Source organism: Plasmodium yoelii (genome assembly GCF_900002385.2).
Source record: "Plasmodium yoelii strain 17X genome assembly, chromosome: 9".
Lineage (NCBI taxonomy): Eukaryota > Apicomplexa > Aconoidasida > Haemosporida > Plasmodiidae > Plasmodium > Plasmodium yoelii.
The window spans coordinates 1,109,652-1,131,239 of record NC_036181.2 but is presented as its reverse complement, the minus strand read 5'-3'; the positions used below and the strand labels follow the sequence as shown (position 1 = coordinate 1,131,239).

Here is a 21,588-nt window from a genome sequence, read left to right as displayed (position 1 = left end):
AATTAAAAAAAAAAATAATAATAAAAAATAAAAGAAATTAATACAATTAATGTTGAAAAAAATAAAATTATACTTATACTCAATCGTTTCCATATATAGGGTTGTATGTGTAAATACAAAAAAAAATGTATATCTTTTTATACTATATATAGAATGTGTCGGATAAGCCGAGAAAGGTGAAAAAATATACGAAAAAATATAAGACAAATAAATTAAGAATTCTAATAAATACATATACATATGGAATATATTATATATAATAATTTTCTATAAAAATATATAATTATATTATCCTCCTATAGAAAATTATCATGCTATTCAACAATAATATATATGTATATATGCACATATACACATTCCTTAATAACACACATCTGAAGCTATGTAAATACGAAGGTAGAGAACAATAAAACAATATCTCTATATTCGCATTAAAATTTTTGTTTTCTAAAAAGGACGTTTAAAATTTTTTTTTTTTATATGTGCCAACAATTTATAGCATATCACCTTTTCTTCTTCGCACAATTGAGTTTTGATAGAAATTTTTAATTTGATCTTTTGTTTTTCCAAAAGATTTTAGTGCTGAAAATAAAGAGTCCCAATTTTTTCCATCTTTTGAAAATGTGTCAAAATAAATTTCTTTTTCTCTATCAGTCCATTTTGTTGCTGTTTTCCGTTGAGCATTACTTTTTAATGGGTCCAAAAAATCGTCATCATAATTTTCCATTTGTTGGTGATTCAAAGAATGAACCATAGAAGATTTACTATTATCACTTGTGTTTTTATTATTTCCTAAACCCATATTATAATCTGGGTTAGTGTTATTAATATCTAAAGGCATATAATTATTTCCTATAATATTTCCATTTTTATAATTCATTCCTGAATAGTTGCAAATAGGATCAATTTCACCAGAGCTAATATTGCCTTTTCTTTCTATTTTATCATAATAATAATTTTCATCATAATTACCATTATATATATCTTTATTTTTATTTAAATGAGCATTGTTATTTTTTTTGGCGTATTTCATCCGAATTTCATCTTTTAATTTTTGCGCATATTCACGATAATCTATTTCCTTATAATTTCCCTCTGTTTGAGAAGAATATTTATTATTCTTTTTGTGCTTAGTATTTTCTTCATTATAATATATATTTTCCGTCTTTTGTCTATTATTTGTTTTTTCATAAATATTTCTCAATTTATTATTACTTCTTATCACATCATTTCCATTATAGCTTTTTACTCTGTTTAATAATTTTTTTTTCGACATATTATATTCGGATAATTCTTGTAATGATCTTTTTTTTGTTCTATTATTTTTGCCTTTTTTTTCAGAAACACTATTTGTTATATTAACTTTTGATGTTGTACCATTTTTGCTTACTATTTTTTCTTTTTGTTGTGCTAAAAATTTTTTCTTTTTTAAAATTTTTTTTTTTATTCCTTTTTTTAATTTACAATCAAAATATAGTGAAGCAGACTTTTGGCTAGCTGTATAATTTTTATTCAAATTTTCATTATTTCTTTGGTTCATATTTTTTAAAAATTCAAAGCATTTGTATAAACTTTCTTCACATGCTTCAACTTGAGAATTTTTGCCACATAAATTTCTATTAACATTTGAATTTTCCTCGTTATTATTATAACCCAATTCTGTTCTTACATCTTCCATATTATTTTCGATGTTATTTTGATCCCCATTTATATAGCTATGATTATTCCCTTTATCATTTTGGTAATTTTTATTATAATGGTCTATATTATTATGTGGATCTAAATGTTCTGCATATATACTTGTTCCCCCTCTTCCCAACTCTAGATTTTCTTGATTGCTTTCACTTTTTAATAAATGATTTTTTTCATTTTGAAGGTAATGAAAACAAGAATCTTCGTTATTTGTGTTGTTTTTTTGAGGATAAGATGAAATTATGTTGTCTCTATTATTCATTTTTTCATTGTTGTTTTCATGATAATTATTTGAAAAATTTAAACTTGGGTTTATAATGCTACTTTTCTTAAAGCTACGTTGCCCATGGTTATTTTTATCGATATTTATTTCATTATCATTATAATTTGGATCCATTTCACTAGTGTATTTTTGAGGCGAAGTATTATTAAGAGACCCAGCTGATATAGCATCTGATATTTTCCTAGCATTATGTGCATTATTATTTTTTTTTTTTTTTTCATCTTTTTTTTTATCATCTTCGAGGTTATCATTATACTTTATTTCAATGATATCCGAATTAACTCCCTGATAAATATCTTCATCATTTTTAATTAAAAAACATAATTTCCTATTTGAACTTAAAATAAAGTTATAATTTTGTGGAACTATATATCCATCCGACATATTTTCAAGCAATATTCCTTTGCTTAAACTATTATTATAATAATTATGCTTATTAATAGGGGCTTTATTTTGTAAATTTTTACCAGACATATTTTTATATGTTTTTTCAAAAAGTTTTCTAAAAAAAATTCTCAAACTTATATAATTACAATTAACATAATTTGATTCTTCAAATTCAGTTCTCATATTATTATTTTCTAATTTTTTTAATAATTTATTCACAATTTCTTCTTTCAAATTTTTTTTACTTACATCATTAACTGATGTTAAGCATTTTTTAGGTCTTTTTATCTTACTTTCTGTTAATGTTAATAATATTTTTTTTAAATTAAAAAAATTTTTTGTTGTATAATAAAAATCAACACATTGTCTTGTATTTTTAAATTCTAAGTATTGACTTATCTTTTCAAAATTTTTAGGGTATGTAAAATATTTGTCTAAAAATATTCTAATTTCTTGTTTATTCCAAATGTTATTTTTTTCGTATAAAATATCTTCATTACTAAAATATTGCGATGGCTCATCAACATGTACACTATTATGGTGGCTATTTTCCCCTATTTTTTTATTTAATGAATTGTCCAAATTATTTTCTATATATAATTTATCTTGATTTTCATTCTTACACATACTATTATCGACACTATTTTGATCATCAGGTTTTATTTTCAATGTATTATTAGTGTTGTTGTATATAACATTTCTTTCTAGAGCGAATATTGATAACATAATATTTTGCATACAATAATAATATGGATATATCGATGAAAAATGAAAAAATTTACTTGTTTTTGGATCATTAAAAAATATGCAATGTTTTCTCCAATTTACACATGGTCCTGTTAAATTAGCATATTTAATATTCATATATTCTTTTTTTTTTTCTTTTTTTTCTAATAAATTATCATCATAATTACTATTCTTATCATTTATTGTTAAAATATTATATGCTAAATTTTTATTATTATGTTTAAACCCACATGGTAAAGGAACGAACATGTTAGGATGATCATATGCTCGTACTGGTAAAATTCCCCATGCAAATATATTTTTTTTTTCTCTTTCTTTTTCATGTATATCAATATCTTCTTTCCATAATTTATATATTTCTTTATATACTTTTGAATGTTCTTTTAATGTTTGTTCAAGTCGAGTTTTTCTATCTAAATAATAATCATAAAAGTGTACAACACCAATAGGAATATATTTATTTCGAATCTCAAAATTAAAATCACGATTTTCTATGTGACAAATATAATATTTTAATATTATTTCATCAGAACAATTATTATAACTTAGCATATGATTGTAAATCATTAAATATTCTGTTTCGATTACCTCTTTTTTTAATTGGTTATCATTTTGTTCACTATTAAAATTATTACTATAATTATTATCAGTAAAATTACTACCAGTATCATTCCAATTTTTATTTATCATTCCAGTATGCATTAACATTTCATTGTCAAATACAAAAAAAATATTTTTTTTCTTTTTTTCCCTTTCCTTCTTTTTCTTACTATTATAACTATCAGTTTGACTCGCTTTCTTAGATACATATTTCCTCTTATTATATGATTCATTTTTATTACTAATGTTTTTAACTTTGTTTTTGGATATATATTTTTTATTTAATGTATTATCAATATTCTGAGGCAATGTTTGACCACAATTTGATTCATTATTGTTATTATTGTTATTCATTTCAGCTTCTTTTTCTTTTTTAATTTTATTATATTCAATTTTTTTCATCTTTTTCATTTCGTAATCTCTCATTCTGTCTTTTTTATTATAAATAATTTTCGTTTTTTTATTTCCTTTAATATAATATAATGCATATTTTTTATTTATATAATTTAATAAAAAGGATGGAGTAAAAGGTGATGATGGGATACTATATTTTGTTTTTTTTTTTATAATTTTTTCTAAATGAATCATTATATCTTCTACATCATAATTAGCTGGATCATACTCCAAAATATCAACATCGCAATAATTATATTTTTTTTTATCATGTGAATCTTTTCTATTTAAATAATTTAAATAGATATTATTAAAAAGATAACAATCATCCATTGCTATTATTGTATTGATATTATTTTTTTTTTTTTTTTTTTTTTTTTTATATTTACTTCTATTAAAAATGTTTTTATATTTATATATGCATGATCCCACTTGTATATTATACTTATCAAAATTGTTTTCATTTTCATTTTTTATATTTTTTTTTTCTTGTTTTTTTTCTAATGAATGATTATCATCAGTAGATATACATCCATTCCCTTGTTTCTCTTCATAATAATCTTCATCATGATCTTCGTCTTCTCCATTTTTTTTACCTTTTTCATTACATGTTTCCTCTTTTTTTATGCAATCTTTCATATTCGTTTTAGTTACATCATCATTATTATCATGTTTTTTACTATTGGAAGAAAAGCTCATATTCCAATCCTTTTCATTTTGTTCGTTTTTTTCAACTCGACCTTTATAGAAGGTGTCCAAATCATTGAACGGGAAATTTAAAATAAGTTTTATTTTATGATTTTTTTTTAAATTTAATAATTTTTCAGGAATATATTCTCTTTTAACATATATGTAAATATAATTATTTTTTTCAAAACCATTGTGATCATTATGAGTGTTATAATATTCTTCCTCATTATTTTCACAACTTTTTTCATACATTAATTTTTTAGGGTTTGATAAATAGCACCCATCAGATATTGCATATTCATAAAACCTGTTTCTTTTTTGATTTTTAATATCATCATTTATATATAATTTATCTTTTTTTTTATCAATAACTTCACAATAAAATATTTTACTTATACTAGAAAAAAATGTTAATATATTTGATGTAATTGTTTTTGTATTGGTTTCACATACGTTTTTATTTATTTCTTTTTTCATGGAAATCCAATAAGCTTTATTTTTGTTATTATCAACTACAAAGTTTGACGAATTGTAAAAGTTACTATCATTGAACGAAGAAAAATTATGATTATTACTTTTTATATTTATTTTATTACTATTTATATTTTTGAACACTTCCTTTTCTACTTCACTTGAATTGGGAATACATCCATCTACACCTAAGGGTGGGCTTGCATTATGTTCAGATATATATTCTGTCACATTATTTGGATTGATATTTTCTCCAACTTTTCCATCCACGTGTATTTCTTCCATTTCATTATTTAATTTATCTTTTTCATTTATTAATTTTCTTTTCTTTTTTTTATTCTTATCGTTATTAAAAAAAACTGAACGAAGTAGCTTTCTTTTTTTTTTTAATTTTTTTTTTTCTTTTTTATATATTATACTATTATTGCTTTGATCAAACATTTGATCGCAACAATTTGTTTCTTTAAAATATTTATTTTTTGCTAAAGCGTTAAATAAGTCCATAATTATTGAATTTTTAATTTTTAAATTATCAAATAAAAAATCATTATGATAACATTTATTATTCATACATAAGTTATTATCATGAAATATTTGTAAAGGGGTAACTGAATTAACATAACTCTGTGATGAATGCGAATGCGATGTTTTTTTTTTTTTTTTTTTCCTTTTTTCATATTTTGCAGTTTTTTCTGTTTCATTCTCTATACATTCGTCATCTTCGAGCTGTTGTTCATCTTTATTACATGTTTTTAACCCCTTTTTATTATTTACAATATTGGATTTTATCAAATCCCTTTCTATTTTTAATATGGCTATATCATCATTATTTTCTTCATTAGCAATTCTTATTTTTTTAGAAATTTTACTTGTTAACTTTTTAAATAATTGTATATTATTTCCAATTTCTACACTATTTAAATATTTACTAATATTAACTAAATCATTGTATTGGCCATCTAATTTATCTAATCTCGTTTTCATTCGTCGTTCCAGCTTTTTTAAAATCATTTTTTTTATAATTTTATTTTTCTTCGTCGTAGCGGAGTGTGACTCTCCATATTCATTTTTTTGGGGGGGATGTGTTTCATTCATTTTATTCTGGCATTATGTATGCATATAAATGGATATCCCCCCATTCAAGCTTTTATTTCTTAATTCAAACAAATATCTAAAGATAATACTATGAAAGGACTGTTCGCAGAGTCTTTCATTTACTCAAAAATATAAACAGATAAACGGAAACATATAAAAATTTTAATATATATGGCCAAACATATACATATAACTAAAAAATACAAATATATATATATATAGGGAGAGATAATATATTTGTTATAAGAAGTTCCAATTGATGTAATTATAAATATGTTTATATTATTCTATTAATTAAAAAAACAATTGTCATAAATGGATAAGTAATAATAATAAATTAATCTACGAATTTATGAATTCAAATATATATGAAATATCCACAAAAATGTAGAAAAATCATCATTTATGCATAATAACTTTATGAAAATATTATAAAAAATTGATATATTAAGTATATTTTATATTATATATAATAAAAAGAAATTGAGTAATTTGGGCCATTATATTCAATAATATTAACAAAATCGTATTTTCATTAATATATATGTATGTAAATATATCATACAAATTTATTTATATTTTTTTTTATGATTTTAAGCAGCTTACAAAATACGATGCATTATTAAATCCTTGGATATTTCTTTAAAAAAAAAAAAAAAAAAAAAAAAAAAAAGCATGATACAATTTTATATAGGCATTATTGAAAATGGTCTTTCTTTTTATATATTTTTCAAAGATTAATTGTTTTATATTTTTCATTATTTGGTTTGAAAGTTTTAATGATGATTTTTTAGTTTGATATATTATATCCCTTTTTTTCTTTTTTTCAAAATTTATAAAACCTTTCAAAATCTTCTTTTTTGTTAGTCCCACAAATTTATCAAAATGTTATTAAAGTTTTGTAGAATTATAAACTCTCTACCTTTTCAATATTTTTTATATTTTTCAAAATTTTCATAATAATTTTATATTTTTCGTAATTAATGTATATTTTTCGCAGTTTTACATAATTTTTCTTAATTTTGATTATTTTTCCCTCTAACTTATTTCTTTTCTTTTTTATATGAAAGTTGTCATTTTTATAAAAAATACAATGTGCATATAATCTTTACTACAGTAAAGAGGCGTAATTATATATTAATAGTACAAGTTAAACATAATATCATCCCCTCTCCCCCAAAAAAAAACAAAATAATTCCTTTAGTTTGACTTTATCCCTTATCACATTATATATTTTAGCCAAATAGAAACATCAGAAAGCTATATTTTTGCTAATAAAAAACATCAATTTTTTAAATCTATACAATGCAAGTTCTCAAATTTTGTTATTACTCATATCCTGTATTATATGAAAAGGTGGGCAAAAATATAATTAGCGATATTTATCACATTCAATCATAATATATCATACTTAAATGATGTATTTAGGTGACTTATATATATGGTCTTTTCCGATTATTATAAATACATTTTAAAATTATAACATCATTCATTTTTCGTAAAAATAGTGAAAAAATTTTCAATTATAATGTATACAAAAAAATTATTATCCTAAAGGACATAATATATCACAAAATACAACATATATATGTATGCATAAATATCTTCATATTCCTTTAGCTTAAGAATTATACATATTATTTATAAGTAAATTGTATTATGTAATTCAAATAAAAAAATAAATACTTGTTATATGTATTATATATGTGTGTGCCTAGCATTTAAATAATTCCACGGTTTACTACTGTTACAATTTCCCTTTAAAACTTACAATCAAAAACAATAAAAAAAAAAAATAATAAAGAGATGGAATATAACAACGAGAGTAACAATGTTGTTTTAAGAGTAACTTTTTAATACACATATAAAGAACGAAATTTATACAACATTATATGTATACGTTTTTACTGCTATTCAGCATAATAATATTTTCATTAAATAGCAAATAACCAAAAAAAAAATTTATTCATTTATTTTACTTCTTTGTCTTCTAAGTTAAAGCATTTTTTCTGTATTTTATTTTTTAGAATAATATGTATATCCTTTATATATGTTTTTTCTTATAAAAATTAGTAATATTTTTTTTTTTTTTTTTTTTTTTTTTTATTTTAAAAAAAATGACAAATATATAACGATATCTATATACATTTTTTTAATTTTATTTTAATTATATTATATTATTGAAATATATGGATGTTTCTTATAATGTTATACATAATTTTTTAAGGGTTCATTTACCATTTGTTTCAAAAAATGTGGTACACTATATTTAAAGCGCGTGGCTATATTATATATATATTTTTTTTGCGTGTCAATTTTCTATGTAATTTATATATATATGCATTAGGCCATTTCGTACATATATATAATTATCCAAACGATGTATAAATTCATCGCACTATATATACATATATTACAATACATATACTAATGTAAAAAAACACCAGTATTTTTCATGCAACATAAAAGCATATATATATATATATATAAATATATTTATTAAAAGCGTAACAAAATTTATATAGCAATTACTACATATCTTTTATGCTCTTTAAAAACCCTTTTTATTATTTGATGCATTCCCTTTTCATTGATTTTCCATACTTTCTTTTTTTTTAATTTTTTTTAATGAAAAAAATATAAGCCATATTTTCATTTTTTAAAAAATTACAAAACAAGAGGTAATTTTATAAATATTAAAAGGACTGATATATTATTTAGCATTAAGATATATGTATAACTATGTAGTAGTAATGTAATAGTATTACAATTGCATCGAAATATATATAGGATTTTTTTTACATATAAATCAAAGAAAGTACAATATTATCTATGTATTGAGTATAACATAAATAGTATACTACAAAATATCACAATGTTAACATTGGATATACACGTATATTATTTTATATGAATCCATTTATGCCATTGCTATATATAATAATATTATCCTAAGTATTTATAGTAAAAAAAAGTTATATACAATGTACATTTTTAAAACTCGGTATTCATTTTTTTTTGTTGTTTTATAACCAATTTAGTAGTATATAATAAAATTTATATATTGTAACAACCCATAAAAAATATATATTTATAATTATATGCAAGCTTAGATTGAAAATCAATAAAAGTATGTATGAAACAATGATAAATGAACAAATAAAACATATTAAAACTTATAATTGTAGAAAGGGAATTACTTCATAAATTTCATTTATATAAATTTTATATGTTGTATTATTTGAATGTTCACATAAAAATTTAATATTATATATGTTTTAGATTAATACACATTTTTATACGTTTTTTTTTTTTGATGATACTTACATAAACACATTAAGACATTTTTTTAATTTTCATTGAATATATATCGAATAGACTTGTTAACAATTTTATATTATTTATATAAATTATTATACACTATATATGCATGAAATAAATACACACATAAAATAAACAACTCTTATATATTATTTTTATTAAAATTACGAACATAGAGCTTATATAAAAGATAGTAGTTTTATATTAAATTTTGTATGCATATCATATAATGTCTTAAGACATTTTTTTTATATCATGTATTATGTTTTTATTTTCCTATATGTGGCCATATATAGAAATATACTAACATTTTTTTTTTTCTTTTTACATTAAAATTATATGCTATTTTTGTAATTTTGATACTTTTTCGAAAAACGAAAAGGAATTCATTTATAAATAGAAAAACGGTTTATTGTCTGTTACATATTAATACAGTGTGTAAAAAAAAAAAAAAAAAAAAATAAATAAATCAAAAATTGTTTAAAAAACATAATATATACCCTACATAATAATTAACGAAATAATTTATCATGGCTTTCCCATATTAATTAATTTTTTTAAAATATTATTAATTGTGCCAATTTTGCATATTATCTCCTATTATTTCATAGTTGCATTTCGTTTCGAGTAATTTTTCTGTGGTTTATTTTCGTATTTTTAAAAATAAAATGTGTTTTTTTTTGTGAAAATAGGTAAATTATATTATTACTTGGTTTTCCTTGTAACATATTTGAAATTCACATACTGTTTTGTTATATACACACGTAGATTATTAAATTGCAAGGACATATATAAATATAGATATATATGGATATTTATATTACTTATGTTTATGTACCATGATAAACCTTTGTTCCTAGAAAACGTGAATCAAAGAATAAATAATTTTGTTTATTTTTTATTACTAACATAAATATATATCCATACATATGTACACGTGCATATATACATGCTATAGAATGCTGAATTAAATTTGTTACGAAATAAACAGTTCTAATCTGTTATTTACTACACTTGATTATCAATTAATTTGTTTTCGTGCAAAATATATGTATATATACATATGTAATTGTCCCACTTTTTTAATAAATTACTTCAAATTTTTAATTAAACTTTGAGTTAATTTTCCTTTTTAAATGGGCCTACAAACAGAGAAGGATAAAGAAAAGGATGATCCCAAGAAAAATTATAAATTATGTAGCAAAAAGTTTGAAACAGATGAATTAGAGGTTCTCAAAAAGGTATGGAGGAAAAAAAAAAAAAAAAAAAAAATATATATATATATATATATATCTTTATAAGTTCATACATGTGCAAGTTTCAATGAAATGTGCATAATATATCCATTTGTTTTATAATTTGCAAATTTCGAGTCCTTTAACACAACATGGTGAGCTTTATAAAAAAAATGTCACCTTCTCGATTTCATAAAAATTTTATTTTTTTTACGATATCATTAGATTTACAAGGAGCTTGGAAGCAGATCTATCTCAAATCACATTGACAAGGAGACGTTTCTCCAATTTTTCCCCTTACCAGGTTTGTGGGGGGAGCGATTATTTTTAAAGTTTAATTTTAAAAATACCGGATACATAGATTTTGAGGAATTTATAATAGGAATAGCTATATGTTGTAGAGGAACAAAAAGTGATAAAATAAATGTCCTTTTTGATATATTTGATTTAAATTCAGATGGATATATCCAAAAATCGGAGATGGTTGCTATGCTCTCAAATATACCTTATATTCATAAATTAAAAAATATTTTTTTTAAAAAATCAAATTCAACAAGTTATTATGATGATAAATACGAAGGAAATTCAAATTCAGATCATAATGAAAGTTATAATGATGGATATAACGATGATTATAATTACAATTATGTAGATTATTATGATTATAATCAAAATAATAATAACAACATATGTGTAAACAATAATAATCAACACACTAATAATAACAATGGAAATTATTCAGATAGTTATAATGAATATTATGATAGTGAAAATGAGGATGAATATAATGATGATAAAAATGAAAATAATGATGAAAATTATTATTTTGATAAAATCACTTCTGAAAAAAGAATTTCTAATGATAGTATAAATTTAAAAGATATTCCTCAAGGAAATTGTAGTAAATGTTTAAAACAAAAAAATAGAATGATGTATAATGATAAATTATTAAGTATGAAAGAAATAGCTAAAAAAATACGAAAAGAAAAAAAACATCATCTTGAAAAATGCATAAAAGATATTCGAAGAGAACGTTATGGAACTGATCTTGGAAATCAAAGAAATAGTAATACAATACGAAAAAATAATAGTATCGCTACAAATAATTCCATTAATAATTGTAAAAAAGAAAAAAAAAATTTAACCACTAAAGCAGAAAGTGATGATAATAATAGTAATTTTTCTTCGAGCAGTGTTTCTAATGTTTTTACAAATGAAGATGGTGATTTTCATAATTTATGTAAAAAAAGAATAATAAAAAATAAAAATCGAAAAAAAGGATCAAATAGTATGCAATATTTAAAAAATACTAATAGTGCATTTATTTCATCAACAAGTGATAGCTCTTATAGTTATGAAACCATTTCACGTCTAGATAGTGATGAGATTGATAGTTTTAGTTCAAATAAAGAACAAAGAAATGGGTCATGTAGTGAAACGTCTGATTCTTTTATTAGCATATATGGTTATTTAATTAAAAGTAAAAATAGAGCAACTGTATCAAATAAAAAGCGTAAAGACAAACATGAACTAGATCATCGTTTATTAATAGAAAAAAGAAAAAATAGTTGGGATGGAAGTATAAGGTCAAAAATTACTCAAGAAGAAAAAGATAAAGAAATAGAAGGGAAAGAATCTGATGAAATCGAAAAAAAAAAAAAATCACAAACAATAGATATTAATAGTAATAATAATGCAATTGAACGTAAAGAAAACGAAAGCGAAGGAAAAGGCCAGGATGCTGATAATAATAATAATAATAATCATAATGCTGAGGTAATCGAAAATAAGGATAGTAGTTTAGAAAAAAAAGAAAGTGGAGAAGAAAAAAAAGATCAAGATGGAAATAATAATAATAATAATAATAAAAATAATAGCAATGATGGAATAGAAAATAAGGATAGTGGGGCAGAAAAAAGAGAGTCTAATTGGGAAAAAAAAGAAACCAATAGAAGTTCTTATAACAGAAGTGATGTAAATATTTATAAAAAAGAAAAAAAAATTGAAAAAAAAAGAAAACTATTCTCAAATGAGCATTGTTTACCATCAAAAACAGCGAGGAATATATTAAATGACGAAGAAAATGAAGAATATTCTGATAAAAATGTTGATGTTGAAGAAATTGTTGATATAATGCTAGAAGAATGTGAATTTATGGATAATGATAAAATCACACAAATACAATTTAAAAGTGTTATACATAAATATGATTTTTTTTTGTATGTATTTTTTAGTTGTCTTCACGAAGATATATGGGGGTTACAAGGGAATGTATTATATGGAAGAGATTATATTAGCAATTTTGTAATAAAACCTGAAAATTTCAAAAATAAACAAATTGATGAAAATGATGAAATTATTACTGAAGATCTTTATTTTAAGATACGCCAACTATTTATTGTACAGGCTCCAGATTATGATTGTGTAAATGATAATTTATGTGTTAACTTTTTGAAAGAGCAAAATTTGACAAATAATGGAATTGAATATGCTAGTGATGATCATACAGATAAGAAAAAAAAAGTTACTAACGAATTGGAAAATAATAGTAAAATAAAAGAAAAAACATCAAAAGATTCTGAAAAATTCGAAAAAAATGAACAGACAGGACAAACTAAAGAAGATAATATTAATACAAATAGTGTCAAAATGACACATGATGATACAACTTCCATAATTACTGATAAGGGATGCAAACTCTACGCTTTAGAAAATAAAGAAATTGAAAATACTCATCAAGCAATCATTGAAAAGGAAAAAGAAAAAGAAAAGAGGGAAGATGAAGTAATAAATGAAAGCCAGTTAGAAATAAAAATACACGATGTCGAAAGTGTGGATACTCATGAAATAAAAACGGAAGAAGCGAAAGAAATGGAAGAAGCGAAAGAAGCGAAAGAAACGGAAGAAGCGAAAGAAGCGAAAGAAACATCAATAAAATGTGAAGATATCTCGAAAAATAAGTCTGATCCCATTCTCAATGTGAATAATTCCAATTCATCTAATCCAAATGAAAAGGAAAATTATGCAGAAAAAGAAGGAACTATTAATGAAAATAAAAATGATATGAATATTTTGCCTAAAATTGTAAATAATACAAAATTAGTAATTTGGGATAATATAAAACAAAAACCAGGATATGAATGTGATTTTAATTTATTAACAAATTCAATGAATGATATATTTTCTAAAGAAATTGTAGAATTTATTCAAGCATCCAAAATTAGTTTCAACATTAGTGATGTACGTAAAGAAAGAAATTCACAACATAAAGATAAGCATAAAAAAACAAAGAGAAATATAGATAAAATGAAAAATAATTCTAACACTTCCTTAACTATTAAAAAAAAGCAAGAGGATGATTCTATTAATAATAACCAAACACTTTTAGATATAGAAAAAGAAAATGCAAAAAAAACAACTAATCAAAAAAGCATAACACCCAATAATAATACAGAGATAAATAATGATATACATAGTAAAACAGAAATTATAGAGAAAAATATTTTGAAGGATTCAAACTATTCTAAACTTCAAAATATCAATGATAATGATACAAATAAATTACATATGGATGTTGATGATTCTGTCAATATAAGCAAAGAAATCAAGAAAAGTATTGTGGCAATAAAAATTCAAAATTTTGTAGAAAATAGTGAAAATACCCAAACTGACGAATTAAAAGATGCAAATATCTCAATCGACCAACATGTAAAACCAGACCCTGTTAATGCAGACACAGAATTAAACATTTCTGTAAAAATGGAAAATGGTAATAAAAAGGAAGAAATTTCTAGTACAACTTCAGATTCGGCTGTTGCTCCTATAGTAGCTTCAAGCGAAATATGCATAGAATCAAAAGTAGCGAAAGAAAAAACTGTGGAAGAACAAAAAGGTAGTGATTTAGCAGCGAATATAACAGAAGAAATCGAAGAAGATAAAAATGTAAAAAAATCTAATTGTGAAATTGGAGATAAAAATGAAATAAAAGTAAAAAAAGAAGAAAGTTCAAGTATCGAAAATGAAAGTTATTTTTTTGAAGGTAAAAAAAAAAAAAAAAAAAATGATATAGCAAAAAAACATGTAAAAGATTGTAATTTATATTCTTGCCCTAATTGTAAAGGACCATTTTTAATGTGCCCAAATTGTCATAGTAGATATCCAAGATTTTGTGTAAAAGAAGATAAAATAGCAATGGAATGTGAATATTGTGATTGTGAACATTGCTATTTTTATAATTGTATATATTGTAATTTTGATTTTCAAAAATGTTTAAATATGGTAAAAAAAAATTCACTAAAAGAAGGTATATTATATAAAATAGGAAAACATCTTCACCAATTTAAAGCAAGATATTATATATTATTTGATAGTTTATTATATTATTATGATAAAAAAAATAATTTAAAACCTCGAGGGTTTATGTTCTTAGAAGGTTGTTATGTTGAAGTTATACCTAAAAATGATAGTATAAATAAATATGGTTTTTCTATATGTCATAAAGGAACAAATCAAATACAAAAAAGAAATTTATATGTTAATACGTATGAAGAAAGAGAAGAATGGTTACAAGCATTATATTCCACAACCAAACAAAATACTTTATATAATTTATATGAAATACATGAACAATTAGGGCAAGGTAAATTTTCAACAGTTTATAGAGGAATCAATAAACAAACAAATTCTGAATTTGCTATCAAAGTTATTAATAATAGATCTGTTTCAATTTATGAAAAAGAATTATTACGTAGTGAAATATCAATTTTAAGATTATTGAGACATCCAAATGTTATATTTTTAAAAGAGATAATAAACACTAAAGAAACTTTATATATATCTATGGAATTAGTAAAGGGTGGTGAATTATATGATTTTTTATTATCCGAAACAAGATTAAGTGAAATACATGCTAACAAAATAATTTCACAATTAATAAAAACAGTTGCATATTTACATAAATGTGGTATTATACATCGAGATATAAAACCTGAAAATATTTTATTAACTGATAAATCAAAAGATGCACAAATTAAATTAACAGATTTTGGATTATCTACATTATGCGCTCCTAACGAATTATTAAAAGAACCATGTGGTACATTGGCATATGTTGCACCCGAAGTTATAACATTACAAGGATATAATCATAAAGTAGATGCATGGTCAATTGGAGTTATATTATATTTATTGTTAAGTGGAAAACTACCTTTCCCAATTAATAAAAATACAGAAATGAATATTCAAAAAACTTATGTATTAAGTTTTAGAGATAATATATGGAAAACTATCTCATCATCAGCTAAAGATCTTATATCAAAATTATTAGAATTAAATGCAGATAAGCGAATATCAGCTAGCGAAGCTTTAGAACACATCTGGATAAAAAACCCAACTGCTGTTATTAATGAAAATTCAGTTATTTATAAAAATGAAGAAATTAACATTTTAAATCTACAAGATGTTAGTGTAAGTACATTTAATATACCAAAATATGCACCATATCATGCAGAACAAAAAAAAACTGATGAAGGTATGAAAAATGAAAATGCCTATAGTTTTCATCAAGATAATAATATGATATGTGAACACAATTATTCCAATGATGATCCTATCATACCATTACCATATAGCGGATCTATGATAAAAGAAACTACTATAGATAAAAACCCTGCATTAGATTCAAACAATCTTAATTCAGATACTAAGAAATGTATAAACATAGAACATATGGAAAATTTAGAAAATTATAATACAGATGAAAACAAAGCTAACACTAGCACTAGCACAAACACTAACACTAACATACGTGATAACGAACAGTTAAAAGGAGAAAAATCAAAAGATGACACAACAAATGTATAAGGAATCATATACAATAATATTCTTTCAAAACTTCATTAAACAAAAGCAAATGTATGGGTAGAAGTTAATATATATATTTATCTACACAATTTCGATCTTACACATATAATACTTTTATATTACATTTTTATGTCTATGGATAAAAGTGAATAAACATTTTTTTTATTTATTTTATGTTTTTTGTGCAATCCCATGTGTATATGTATACCCCTATTAATGCATTAAAAATTATAAGCATAATTATTTATTTGCCTAATTCTTTCTTTATGTAGTCCCTTTATATTGAATTATTTTTCATTTTTTTGGGGGGTATGTAGAGTCTTATATTAGCTAGCTATATTGTATATATTTTTATATATTTTATTTATTATTTTTTTTTGAGAACATTTTGTTATTTATGTTACATGGACAATTGCATATATGCTATTGTGTATCACAATATACAGAAAAGCATATATACATTTGTGTATTTTTTTTTAATAATTTGAATATAAAAAAAGTTTAACTCAATTTTAAAAGATATTTTAATTTGATTATTATAAGTATAAGAAATTGCGCTTTGGAATTTTATAATATTTTTTTTTATCCCTTTTTGCTTATTATTATGCGAGTCATAATGATATTTTTTTTTTTTTGGCATTTCAAAAGGGGTAATGATAATAGCTATAATGAACTTTAAGACAGGATTTAAAAAATAAGCAAAAAAATAATCAAAGTTGAGAATAAAAGTAAAGCTAAAATGAAGGTTAAAAAAATAATAAATATATGCACATACCTTTTAGGGAGACATTTTTAAAATATTAACTTTTTGTCGAGGAATGTAATAAAAACAAATAAACCCCCTTTTACATTCAAAAGCTTTCTTTTTATTTTTTTTTGCTACTTATTTTCCTTCTCAAATTTTGAATTTCCTTTATAATACATTGAAATGTAAAAAAAATTGATAAGATGAAATTCTTTCATTTTTTATTAAAAAAAATACTATATATATAATGCTCATTTAATGATTTCTTTCAATTTAATTTGGTAAACAAAATGATGAATATATGCTCGTACACATTGCAAATATAATAAAAAAAATATATATTTATATTATATACATACCATAGCTAATGCTACTTTTATTTATACATACCATAGCTAATGCTACTTTTATTTATACATACCATAGCTAATGCTACTTTTATTTATACATACCATAGCTAATGCTACTTTTATTTATACATACCATAGCTAATGCTATATTTAATATTTTTGCATATTGTGTAATATATATTGTATTCGTGTTTTCATGTAAAACTTAAAATGCATATGCCAGGAATAAGGCAAATAAAATGCTCTTTAAATGACAAGTTTATGCATAATTGGCATGCAATGTAATCATTAATATATATGTACTTAATTTTTAATAATTTATTTGCTTATTTGATTAATTAATCGTTTTTTTAATTACCCATTTAAAAAAATATATATATTATCTTTTTAATAATCATATGTATATGTAGCGAAAAACACATTTCCTTTTAACTATTCTCATAATTTTAGCTTGGTATTTTCCAAGAGCCAAATGATAAATGACAATTTGTATTAAATATAGATAAGCCATACACACACACACACACAAACGTGGTTTATAAATCGTTTCTCCATTTTTATATATGTTATGCCTATAATCTGTCTCTTTTTATAATATTTAATTTTGTATTTGTTTTGAATTTTGCTCCACTCTGGCTTCATTTTCTTTTTTTCAATCCTAACCCCCCCTAATGATTAAATATAAGAATAAAATGCAAAAAAATTGATAAAAATAGTTTCAAAAAAAAAATGAATGATAAGAAAAAAATAAATATAAACGATTTGTTCAAAAATAGTAATGTAAATCGTAAGGATGGGAAAAATAAAAAAAGTAATGAAAATGAAATTAGTATAAAAAAAAAAAATATATGGTCTTTGTTTTCAAATGTAACTGAAACTTTCAAAGATAAGACCAATGAAGAATGTGATAATAATGAAAATGATACAGATATTTTTTTTACTCCTAAAAATATAACACAAAATATTGAGAAGAATACAAATAAAACCTTATTTAAAAAGACCCATGAAAACCCTGAAATAAAAAAAGAAATAGAAAACATAGCAAATAGCTTTAAACGTAAAAATAACATTTTATTAACCGATAAATCAGATAATACAATATTAAGTAGTATATTGTCAACCAAAAAAATAAAACTTAATTCGGAAAAAAATGAAACTCCAACAACCCCAACATATAATGCATATAAAGAGTTTTTTATGCGAATTAAAGATCAAAACAAAAATGCTGAAATAAATGATGGAAATACAGAAAGTTATCAAGATAAAGAAAAAAAAACAATGCACACAAATCTTATGAATATTAAAGTTTGTAGTAAAATAGAAGGTGATGATGTAAACAGTAGAATAAACAAATTAAACGAAAAAAATAACCAACCTAATAAATGTCATAAAATTATAACACTTAATCAGACAGGAAGTTGTATACCATATAAGACAGAATTAGTTACTTCAGTAAAGGAAGGAGACAATAAAATTTCATTTACTTCTATAATCAAAAAGAAAAATATATGTGTCCCTGTAAATAACCAAAATAAAATGGAAATAAAAAAAAAATCAGATAATCTTATAAAAAGAGCTCATCATTTTAGTAAACATGATAAATATGATATTTTTAATAATATAGGTGATGATATATTTAGATATATATTTTCATGTATTGAAAATAAAAATTTGATGTTATTAAATAAAAGATTTTGTAAGCTTAGTCGTTTGTTAAGAAAAAAATTAATATATAATGAATCTCTAAAAAATTCAATTTCTCCAGAAAGCATATTAAAAACAATATATTTTTCTGTAAATATTGAGGTATTAGATTTATCTGGATGTTCACATATAACATCCCATCATTTTAATATATTAGCTAATTCTAATCATATTCAATTTAATAAAACCTTAAAAGTATTATGTTTAAAAAATTGTAATAAAATAACAGATTCAAACTTAAAATATTTGTTACACAGATTTAAAAATTTGCAAATAGTTGATATAAGGAACTGCTATAAAATAAGTCATGAAGGTATATATCCATTAAAATTTAAAACTTCATTGAAAAAATTATATATGGGAAATATTATATCTTCCATTAATGTGTCTAATTATCACTCTGACGACACTCTCAAAGCATTGTTTAGTGCACCCAAAAATTGTAGTGCACCCAGTGTCGATATCAATTACAATGCAAATATTACCAACCACACAAATATGATAGAAGAGAATATACAACTAGATACACCACTAATCAATCTAATATGCTTTGAAATAACTTATACAAAAAATCTTACAGACATTTCAAATTTATACATGATCGGAAAAAATTTAAAAATACTTAATTTAAAGGGATGTAATATTGATAATTCTTCATTCATTATTTTTAAAAATTTTCCAAACCTTTTAGCTTTAAATTTGGCTGATACTAAAATATCAAACGATGTTATTGAAACTGTATGCAATACCTCAAAAGGTTTGAAAACCCTCGATATATCAAAAACATTCGAAGTGCGTAATAGTACAATTTTTAAAATACCCAGATATTTAACAGGGTTAAGAAAAATCAAAATCGCTTCTCTCTCGTAAGTCAAAGAGGGCTTAAACCATTAATATTATATGCATTATATATTTACATATAAACCTAAATATTTTTTTTTTCTTTTTATTTTATTTTTTTTTTTTTCCAGAAATGTAGACAATTTTTGCATAAGAGAAATTTTTAAGTATTGCAAAAATTTAACATCAATCGATTTTTCAAACTGTTGGAAAGTCAATAATAGTTTTTGCAATGTGAATGGACTCGAAATTGCATCAGGTAAATATTTTAATATATATTTTTTTTTATGTATTATTAAAAAAGAAACAAAAGTTTTTTTATTTACAAATTTAATGCAATCTTATTACCATATAGGAAATAAATTAAAAGATATTGGAGCGTATCAATGTTCAATTGATAGATCTGTGTGCGAAGAAGCTTTATTAAGAATGGGATGCACATCCATCCGTGTTCATATTTATAACGTAAGCGCATATTAACTATAACATGATAATATATATCCGATTTTTTATTCATTCTTTTCATATTACTATTTATGTAATATATGTATGTGATTACATTTTGCAGTTTCATGCAAATAATTTACTACACTTTTATTATTCGCCTATTTTTAGGAGTTGAAAATGTTTGAGACATCAATTTATACCGATATTGAATCTCTTGAGAAGGATTAAAAAAAAATGTGGGGAAATTATAATACCCACGTTTCGGAAACTGATTTAAAATAATTAAATTTGTTAATACCATTTATTTTTTTTTTTAAGTTAAAATTCGATTTATAATTTTTTTAAGTATTTCCATATTTTAATATTTTATTAACTTTGCGCAATTTGCATATTTTTATTTTCCACTTTTTTTTTTTTTTTTTTTTTTTTTTTTTAAATATTTCCTTTTTTTTTTCGTAGTGCATAAAACTATAAAATAAACAGATTTTCAAAAATATGCATATAATTATGCGATTTTAAATTTAATATATATATTGCATGAATAAACATTAAAAATGTGATATCGTAATTTTTAATAATATTATATAATTTCTTTTTCTATTTTTAATCAATAATAAAAAAAGAATATATAATTTCCCAATAAAATAATTAAAAAAAAAATTTCAAGTATTATAATCGAATACTATAATAAAAAATAATACGCAATAATATTAAATTCGCAAAAAT

The 21,588-nt window shown here is 22.2% G+C and overlaps 3 protein-coding genes across 3 annotated transcripts; 2 read left to right on the top strand and 1 right to left on the bottom strand.

Moving 5' to 3' along the window:
- Positions 1 to 493: 493 nt before the first annotated feature.
- On the bottom strand, positions 494 to 6,358 carry PY17X_0927300 (uncharacterized protein; the record flags this gene model as incomplete). The annotated part of the gene is made up of 1 exon (XM_722037.2): positions 494 to 6,358. The coding sequence occupies one exon, from the start codon at positions 6,356 to 6,358 to the stop codon at positions 494 to 496; it is 5,865 nt and encodes a 1,954-aa protein (XP_727130.2).
- Positions 6,359 to 10,815: 4,457 nt separating this feature from the next.
- On the top strand, positions 10,816 to 16,776 carry PY17X_0927200 (calcium-dependent protein kinase 7; the record flags this gene model as incomplete). The annotated part of the gene is made up of 2 exons (XM_724952.1): positions 10,816 to 10,920; positions 11,140 to 16,776. 2 exons carry the CDS (start codon positions 10,816 to 10,818, stop codon positions 16,774 to 16,776), a joined length of 5,742 nt encoding a protein of 1,913 aa, XP_730045.1.
- Positions 16,777 to 18,600: 1,824 nt separating this feature from the next.
- PY17X_0927100 (leucine-rich repeat protein) lies at positions 18,601 to 21,090 on the top strand (the record flags this gene model as incomplete). Its single annotated transcript, XM_022956017.1, has 4 exons — positions 18,601 to 20,441; positions 20,547 to 20,674; positions 20,771 to 20,880; positions 21,031 to 21,090. The coding sequence occupies 4 exons, from the start codon at positions 18,601 to 18,603 to the stop codon at positions 21,088 to 21,090; spliced, it is 2,139 nt and encodes a 712-aa protein (XP_022812213.1).
- Positions 21,091 to 21,588: the final 498 nt, after the last annotated feature.